At 39.7% G+C, this 9,896-nt stretch overlaps 1 protein-coding gene across 1 annotated transcript in view; it reads left to right on the top strand.

Annotated features, from left to right (window-relative positions):
* NDUFA9 (NADH dehydrogenase (ubiquinone) 1 alpha subcomplex, 9, 39kDa) overlaps positions 1 to 4,846 on the top strand; it is a gene marked incomplete at its 5' end in the record, with an annotated part of 16,259 nt that extends 11,413 nt beyond the window's left edge. The window contains 2 exons of the mRNA XM_009864996.1: positions 1,958 to 2,024; positions 4,570 to 4,846. Of these exons, the coding sequence (XP_009863298.1) occupies positions 1,958 to 2,024; positions 4,570 to 4,740 (238 nt within the window). The remainder of the gene's footprint in view (positions 1 to 1,957; positions 2,025 to 4,569) is intronic.
* Positions 4,847 to 9,896: the final 5,050 nt, after the last annotated feature.

Below are 9,896 nucleotides of genomic sequence, written 5' to 3'. Positions count from 1 at the left end.
CTTTCCCTAAGAACTTGGGATTCATCAGGCAGCTCAGGAGCATAAATAACGGTTGCATTGATTATTTAATATTGCCAGTTGTTATTTAACATGATGGGATTGTAGAAACTGGCTTTCCCATGGTACTTGTTAGCTAGCTTTGAGTTTTCTACCCAGGCACAGGCCTGCATTTGATGAGCTAGTGTATGCAATGTGCACTTGTAATAAAGTTAATGTAACTATTTATTCCAGAGTTATCGAACGACTTTACTAAATCAAGACGTAGCAAAAGGTCCTAGGTGGAGACGATCAGTAGCAAACTAAACAAACTTTTAATAGTTCTGCAAGAAAAATCCATACGTATGTTGCTGATCATAGGTCTTGACAGATTTTTCTGCAGCAACTTAAGGCATTGCTGCTCTCTGCTGTCCTTCCAGTCTGGTGAGCACTGCCACCCTGGAATAGGAGTTAGGGTGAGGGTGGGTGTGGGGACTGATTGACTTTCTAGTTCAAATCATTGCGTCTGTTTGAGCCCATGTTGGAGCTAAGCGTGTACTAACATCTTGGCCTTGGAATTTGAACAGTGCAGTTTTGAGCAAACATTTCTTTGATATGGGGGTGTTAACATCTTTAGAAGATTTTAATAAATTGAGAGATAAGAAAGGTGTAACATCACTTCAGTTGGCTACAGTGGATGGACTGTGAAAGCTCTTTGCTGCTTCTGCAACTGTGCATTTTGGTCTCACGGGCACTAAGGATAGAAGCTGATTTGTTGAATTGCAGCTACTGAGTAATAGTGCATGAAACAGTGCACTGTAAATCTGAGCCTGGGCCTAGTCTTTAAGGCATAATCACATCATTTTGAAGAGCTACCTCAAACAGTAAATGCCATTTCAGATGTTGCCCTCAGCATGGTTGAGATGTGTTAGTATTTGGGGTGTTAACACTCCTCAATTTTAGTACAATACAAACTAATAAGCTAAAAAAATCTCAATGTTTGAACCCTCCTACCAATCTGCTAGTACAACTCAACATTGGCTTCATGTACCTAAGGATGACTAATGCTAGAACAACATCTTAAGCTGTTGTGGCTGTTCCTGAATTGGCTGTAGAGGCATCAGGTTAGCATGGCTCAGCGAACACAGAACAGCTTATCAGAAAGTAACTTTGTGGGTGCTTATTAGTTTTATTCACATTTGCTGCAGTCCATGTTATGCTTTCTTTCTGTATGGGCTGAATTAAGAAAGCAGTGCATCTAAAAGGTGGCTAAGCCTAGTTCTGTTTATGTGCAGTAACTTAGTAACACCCTAGTCTGCCAGGTGAGCACTTCACTAAGAAATTCTGCCTTGAGTACTTTTGGTTCCAAGACACTGAGCAAGAGCTGTAGCGTTATTTTCTCTTCTCTGTTGGGTTTTCTTTCTTTCTTTCAAGGGAAACTTAATTTCTGGAAACTGCAAATATACTAATCCTCATTCTTTTTATAGATGCAGATTGCTCCAGATTCCATCATCTTGTCTGTGCGACTGTTAACTCATTTAGTTGTCAGCAAGCATGTTTTCTCATGGAGACATTGAATCAAACTTTGTGACTAATTGGATTACTGCCTACACTAGTAGGGAACAGGGTTTGGAGGAAGGACAGGGGCAAGACTGAACCCTCTGGTGTGTGGGGAATTGGATGTGGAGGTTTACTTTCCTCACCCACTAATGCTCAGTTTTGCTTCTAGATATCTGCTTCTCCATTCTTTTCTCAAGTAAAAGAATAAGGTATCAAATAATTCAGTAGCAAACAGTTCAAGTTACCAGAAACACAACTCAGAACTTGTTGGCTGGCACATTCACTGCTTTAATGAGTTCATAGCTTGCAAGAGCACGCTCCTGCTCACTGTCTATTAAGTGTGAAATATTTTTACCAGTTCTCATTTTCCTTTTTGCATCTGGATAATGACTGTACTTCTGCGATACTCTTTGATTTACAGTTTAGTTGCAAGATTCTTTGAGATGAATCCATTTGAACCGTGGTTAACACGAGACAAAGTGGACCGGGTAAGTGTAGGACAACTCATACATTCTTCTTGGGAAATGTTGCATTGTGCGCTTGTGACTTGCACTCGTAGTTTTGCATTCAAGGGAGTGCTGAAATATGTGTACATCATTGTGTAGTATTTCAGTCAGTTCAGTGGCTAGAGTTTGATTATAAGGCATTGCTTTCAGACTGTTTGGATGCTACCAAAAAAAAAGGTGTCTGTATATAACTTCCCTCAAAAATGATTATGGTTCCTACCATACAATTGCTACAGCTACTGTTCTGCAATCTCACTCACGTCTAGACATATTGCAGTGCCAAGGGGATACACTGTCAAGGCAGTCTGGAGATTCCAGTGGTGTAGTCTTACAAAGGCTTAATAAGAAAGAAGGACTAATAGAATTTTTGTTTAGAAGATATTATTATAATTAGTCTTTCCCCTAGCATTGGTGGAGGAAGAATAGTTAACATATTCCTCTAATCAGGTTTAAGTGATTGCAACAGCAAGTAAGAAGATGGTTATGTAGTAAGAAGTAATGTAATGGGGGTGGGGAAAAGACCCAGCCTTCTTAAGTGTTAAAAGTGGTCAAGGCTGCATGCTTTTCTGTGCCCTTGTTCCCCTCACCCAAAATACATGCTATTGAAAACAGCAAAGACAAAGTAGAGATTTGATGTGCAATGTGCAGGTAAGTGATTGGGGGGCAGGTGTGCTACCCACTTTTGGTAACTAGTGAGTTTATTTACCTCTAGATGCATTGAAATCACTTATAACACCCAGATAATGGTGCTTTTGACAACTCAAGTTGAACTGTCAGTGCTGGATACAGCCCAAGTTCGTGCTTAATGTTGGAGTGCATTCCTTGTGAACATGTTTAGCTTCGTGGTTTTTTCCTAACTTCTCAGAGTGTCTAAGTGGGGGTGGTGAAATAACTTGCAAAAAACAAACTGCAAGTGAGGAAAAAGTAGGACTTAGCAAGCATTAATGTAAAAAATTCTGGCATGTGTAGGTTAGCAAAGATAATAATGTACTCTGACAGTCTTTGAGCTTACTGCTCTCTGAAGGTTGCAGGTACCTTCCCAAGTATTTTTCAGAGTTTGAGTTTTAATACTGTTTGTTATGATGCAGTATCAATAGCCTGTGTTGACTTTATTGTCCCAAAATTAATTTGAGGTTACTACTGTGAATCTGGAACTGGATTCCATACTTAGAGCTGCTTACTTGAATAGCTGTAAGCGATTAATTCCTATGCTTACATGTCTCCATCTGTGAAATAAACTGGTTTCCCATTCTGTTTGGAAATAATTGTGAAAAACTATGGACAGTATGTCGGTAAAGGAGGTAAGCTTATTCACAGTCTAGCGCAAAACTTCTTTTTTAATACCCCCCAGAGCCCTGACTCATTCCCCATGCTAGAAATTTGGCATTGTAGTTCTATTAACTGTATTGGCCCAGGATGTAGATGTAACATCTCTTGAAAAGCTTACTTCTGGCTGCCTTTGTAAATTACAGAGTTACATTTCATAAAATAAGCCTGCACCAAATCACTAAAACTACTGCAATTCAGCTCTAGCACAGGTAGTACAAGAGAGGAGTTTCTCTGTGTCACTTCCATGTCTGATTATTCTTCTTTCTGTCTTTTAAGTAATTACATAAAATTAGATGCAGTTGACTTAAAGACCTTTCAAGGAATAATCTTATAAGAGAAATACCTATTTTCTAACATAGATCATATGTGTTGCAAGCATGGTAATAGAATTAAATATTTGTCCTATACAGGACCCTGTTCTAAAGCACAAACAGAAAAACAACTTACCAAAGGTGGTAATTCAACATACATTTTCTTAATAAAGCAGAATGTATGTAATTGTAGTTCAGATATGCCTTTATAAGTTTGGCATAATCTTGTGGTTGCAATGCAATAATCTTCCTGGTAATCTATACCTGACGGAGATAAAAGGAAGGCACTTTCAGCATATCTTGTTGCCATTTATTCCTTAATCTAAGTCAGATGCCTGCAGAATTTCTTGCCAGATGCAGAACATCGGTATCTCCTGTCAAAGTATTATGGATACTCAACGTCCTGTATAATGACACCATAGTTGTGTAGGGCCACATTGAATCATTGAATCTTTTGTTCTTCCTAAGGGAAGACACTGAGTCGGAATGAGTCAGGCAACTGGGACTGACACAACTGGCTGAGTCCACGTTTGTGGTTGAATAGGTCTTCAGATCTACTATGAGATGCAACTGTTTATTGTATTGTGGGGTTCCGTCTTGGGGCAAACAATCTTGTGTCAGCAGGCTTGAAATTGTAGTAGAATCTCCCAAGAGCTGCCATTTGTACAACTTTGTTTTGAGAGGGATTAAAATGTTTATAGTAGTATGGATTTGTGCTAGCTTGTTTACACAGAAGAAGAATGGTGACCTTAGGTATAAGTACACAATACTTTTCTTTTTTTTTTTTTTTTAATACATGAATGGTTGCATTGGATATAATGTTCTTCATTCTATCAAGTCAATTCCTTCCTTTTTTCTTTTTTTTTTTTTTCTTTCTTTCTTTAAAGTTTCACACAACAGACATGACATTTCCTGACCTTCCTGGTTTGGAAGACCTGGGTGTTCATCCAACAGCTCTAGAAGAAAAAGCAATTGAAGTTCTGCGCCGTCACCGCAGATACCGCTGGCTGGACGCTGAGCTGGAGGAAGCAAAACCGGCTAAGACATATCCCATGTAACAGTTGATATAAGGTGGTTACTTCACACTTCTTAAACTGCCTTTGTATGACCCAATTTGTTTGGAGACCTGTGTACATACTGAGTAAAATATATTAATCATGTAAACTGTATTTCACCAGTGTTGTCTCTTTAATTATAGAAGACTGTCATGGAAATGCAGGTTTTTTGCTTTAAAGGGTCATGAAGGCAAATTTACATATTGTTGCTTAGCTGGTGAGCATTAAAATATTTGGGAGGTGTGTTAACACTGGTCAATTTCCCTGACTTGACTTTCAAAGCAAGCATTTCACTGAGTGTTAGTAAGCGCTAAATGGTTTGAAGAATATTGTAGTTCAAATTCAGGACTATGTGGCCTAGAACACATCCTTACCAGTAGGGACGGCTGGTACTGCCACCTATTCAGATTAGGAGGTTTCAGATGAAACCCTGTTCTTAAGTTGACCTTTCTGAGCTTTGTTTTCTGCCCTGGGCAGAAGTATTACAGAAAATACCAAAAGCAAAATGGCACAAGCTGTTTCTAAGGTCAAGGACCATCGGTCAGATGTGTAAACAAGTTAATATGTGTCATCTGATCTCTTGTGATAATTAGGTGTGCTGTGGCTCATAGACATGAGGAAATGTGCCTTTTCTTCCATTTTAAAATGAGAATGTCTGATTTTAATTTTTAGATGCTCAAAGATTTCATGTGCTGGGACATTTTCTTTTGGTAACAAGGATAAGCTTTACTTCACAATTAAATATTTTCAATAATTTTAAAATCAAAGAAGGATCCTTGCCAGAATTTGATCAAGGACTGTGCTTTCTGTTTCCATATCCAAAGAGTTGCTGGAGGGTTTTGGTTAAATTTTGTCAGGGATGTTGTTTGCTAGGGTGCAGCTTAGAGCTGAGTAAGTCCACACAGAACTGAGAGCAGAGAACTGGATCTTCTGTATGCAGCGCAGTGTTCTAATGGCTTCATGGTGTGGAAGACGGCATTTCTTGAATCGAGGAGTGAGCTACTAGTTCTGGGAGTAAACTACATTAACTAGAATGAGTTGAGATTGGTGGGGAAACTGGTTTTCAACTTAGAAGGGATAAAATGAGTGACAGAACACTTTTTTCACCTCCAAGCTTCCTACTACTTGCCTTTTCTCAATGTGAAGCCAGAGGCAAGGAACTGGGAGAAGTTGGACAAATGGGGAAGCCTGACAGAGGGGATACCTGAAGTAAAGAATGGGATGGAATGGTGATGAAAAGGGAGAGCAGGCAAGAGCAGAGACAGAATCAAAAGAACAAAAAGATCAAGGCTAGGGGAAGTGCAGAAGTCTCTGGATTAAACAGTACTCGTTGCTGGAGCCAAAGATCAGAATCTCACTGTTTCTGTATTGTTGACAAACTACTGAAAAACTCCTGGTTTAAGTGTTTCATCAGCTTCCACATTTTACTCTTCGGTGTAAAACGTACTGCTGCCAGTGTTTTCACTGTTGGGAAGAGGTAGGCTTTTGTGGTAATATGCCTACTGTGTATTTAATTCAGATCTCATAAAATATTTCTTTTCCTAATATGAGTTCAGTTGTTTTAAAATAAATCTGCCAAACATCCAAAAGCTAGGTCGAACTAGAAATGAAGTGCATATTGTTGGTAATTTGATCTTTAACTTTTATTTTTCTGACTGCAAGTTTTTTCTGTAAGACTCTAACTGTAATTAAGTAGCCTCGTTAGTGCTCGTTTAATGTGTGACCATAATCTTGATTTATGGCGTATTATTCACATCCTGCTGTGAAAATGGTGGTATTTCTGAACTGTGCACTTAGAGTACAGAGAAACGTGGTTGTCCTGATAGGTCCTACATAGCTAACAAGTTCTTTCCATTTTGATATGGCAAACTGAGGCAGAAAAAAACTGTCAGAGGTCATACTGTAATGTTAGGTGCCAGTTCTGAGAGCGCTTACCATAATGCAGTGATGTTACTTTTTTATTTTTCCCAGTCAGAGCACAGCTTTGTCAGTGGCTTCAGTTGCACCACAGACCACACCTACAGGATCTTAATTCAGATGGATAACCAAGAAGAGTTTGCTATGAGGAGCCTGCTCCACGTCAGACAGGACAGAAATACTGATAAAGCAGAGTATCACGTTAGCATTCCTCTACTACTGCTGCAAGTTTTGTTTTCCACAGAACTTTGCCTTACTAAGGAAGCGCTTCTGCTTCATACCTTGTAGAAACTACAGAGTGAGTTATTTATCCTCCCATAGCAATTTCTTTAGGGATCCTGAAAGTAGTAATGAAGTCACCTATAATACAGTCCAGGGTATAAAATTCAATTTCATCAGTGATTTTTATCCCTGCTCCTTTGTCAGTGAGAGCATCTTCCTTGTTATCCTGTTCCTAGTTTCTCAGCTTGCAACAGTTTTTCAGCCAATATGTTATATGCAAAGAGCTGCAGATCTCTAACTGTCTGGACTTGAGTCTCATGTTTAACACCTTTTCGCGGGGTGTCTCAAAGCGCCATGGAGAGGGGAAGGACGGGGCTGTTGTTTTCCACCCTACCCACAAGAGGTCACTGGTAGAGCAGAAAGTGGCAACCACGGTCTCGAAGCACGCTGGGTGCCCCTGATTTTTTCTTGCCTATTTCCTGCACAGGCTTTGCAGCTTCTTGTCTCCGTTCCTCGCCTGCGTGCAGAAGACTATCCAGAAAGGGCTTTTCAGGTCAGGCCCAAAAATGTGCATTGGCAACTCTAGGTACAGTGGTATAATGCTAGCTGGCACTGGTACCATCTCTGGCTGAAAGGGAACCTGCATGTAGTCTAATAATTTAATTTATAGCCTACCTTCAGCCTACTGTAGAGCATCTGTTTATGGACCATATGATTTGTTTGCATGGCTATGTGAGTGTATATGTGTAATTATGAGATAGATGGTTCAGGACCACTAAGAACTGAAGAGCTGGTGAACGCAATCATGTTAGCTACACATGGGTATGTGGATATATCTGTGTGTGTACATAGACATGTATGTATGCATGCCCCACGCAAGCCCGGACAATTGGATGGAAAGTATTTGCATTTCCCTGGGACTGAGAAGAAAAAAGAAACAATGTGTAGGTGTTACTATAACATCGCTTCTCACATTTGGCTCTCAGCTAGTCTGAAAGAAAAAAAGTGACACTTCTGTTCAATGTAGTTAACTTGGTTCATACACTGCTTTGAGGCACCCAGTGTGAAGAGAAATTGTAAGGAGAATGTTGTGTTTGTTCTAAGAGTAGTGGTCTTCATGTTATTTAGAGCACCTCTAACTATTTGAGATCGTGTGGGAAGTATTGGTAGCATTTATCCTTTAGCAAGAAGGTGTAATTTTTCAGTATGAAAGGATATAGGTATGGGGGGAGGAGAAGGAGGTAGCAAAAGCAGAAAACTTCACCTGCTTTGCTTTTTGGCATCTCCCTGCAAGTAGAACTGGAAGGGTACTTACATTTTACGAATGGCCTTTGTGGATGGGCATAGAAACTGCATCTAAGGGTGGAGGGTAGGATTTGGATCGTATGTTTTTTCAAAGATTGTATGTATCCTAAGCAGTTAGGACCCTGGTTTGGACTTGCAGCTAATTATGTTTGTATTTATGCTGAAAATATAACATTTAAATTACACTATTTGTCCTGTATTGCTCCAAGTCAGAACAGGTGACTTGCATAGAATTAAGCCTTTATGTCTGATAGTTTAGTCTTATCTCTAAATTTTTCTTTCTTGGCATATTTGGGAAGTCTCAAAGCTTTCTTCACTTGGTTAGAGGGCAGATGGTTAATGACTGAGAAGACCATCCACACTGGCAGGAATTATTCCGTAGTTACCTCTCTCTCCCCGCTATTATTTCCCTTTCCCCCTGCCCCAAGTGAAATAGATAGATATGCATTATATGAGATGCGGAGATCAGAGGGCTGCTATATTTAAAGTAATTTCGGAGTGGTGTAATTCATAATGGTGTTACTGCAGCCTCTTTGAGGTACAGAGGCAGAAGCTGGAAACTGCTGAAATGGCAAAGGAAAGCTGGTGACAGAGCTGAGAATAGTGAGAGTGTGCTCCTATGGCTTCTTTCTACCCTTTTTATGACCAGCTATAGCCTGAGACTCACTCACCCTAAACACCATTCTTTCTTGAAAAAGCTGACAAAGATGGTAGCATAAACATTTTTGTAATAAACAAATGAGACCTTTTGGAGAAATTATGAATGAAGCTAGTTCTGGATTCCTGTGAGTATTTGCTTTTGCTTTCCTTTATACTTTCTTAGGCCTGTTTTGAAACACATTTCCATTTTGATACAAATCAGCGACAATAATTCACAGCTGATGTACTTCCAAAATTTTGGAAGTCAATGGGCAAAGCTTGTTTCATTGTGGTTTTCTTTTTATTGGGGTAAATAAAAGCTAGAAAACGGAAATTGCCCTTCTCATTGTTGCTAGGGAATCTCATCCAGATCCCATGGTTTTTGTTGTTAAGATTCTGACCTGGAGCAGGTCATAAAGAGCCCAGTTTGAGAAACACGTATAACAACGGGTGTGCATTGGTTTACCCTTAGTATTGCTACAGTCTTGATTAGAATTAAATTGGCCAGTAGTTAACAGATACTGCCTAGCGAATACTTTTCTAGGTTTTCCACCTCTTCTCTAACTTTCTTGGCCAACATTTATCCTCTCAGCTGATGAAACTGATTAAAAAGACATCAAGTGCTTTCCTTCAAAGTCTTTTACTTTGTGTGTATGTATGATAGGATGTTTCAATATTTCAGCTTTCCTGGTCCAGTATGAAAAAATATAATTTGGAAAGCGATGGCTTCTGCAGAACAATTAGAAAAAGAGGAAAGTATTTTTGGGATAAGGTTTATCCCAGCTGTATTTCTACTTTATTGTTTATTCTTCCTATGCCACCACTTTTTCTTCTACATGGAGGGGCAAAAAAGCAACCCCTGAGGAATCACAGAATGGGTTGGGTTAGAAGGAGCCATTGAAGGTGATCTAGTCCAACCCTGCTGCATTGGACAGGGATGCCTCCCACTCGATCTAATTGCTCAAAGCACCATCCCATCTGGCCTTGAACTCTGCCAATGATGAGACACCCACAACTTCTCTGAGCAACCTGCTCCAGTGTCTCACCACCCTCATCATAACTTTTTTTTTTCCCCC

This window comes from Apaloderma vittatum, unplaced genomic scaffold, assembly GCF_000703405.1.
Source record: "Apaloderma vittatum isolate BGI_N311 unplaced genomic scaffold, ASM70340v1 scaffold3430, whole genome shotgun sequence".
NCBI classification, from domain to species: Eukaryota; Metazoa; Chordata; class Aves; order Trogoniformes; family Trogonidae; genus Apaloderma; species Apaloderma vittatum.
Note: the sequence above shows the minus strand (reverse complement) of the source record. Positions and strands in the feature narration are given on the sequence as shown.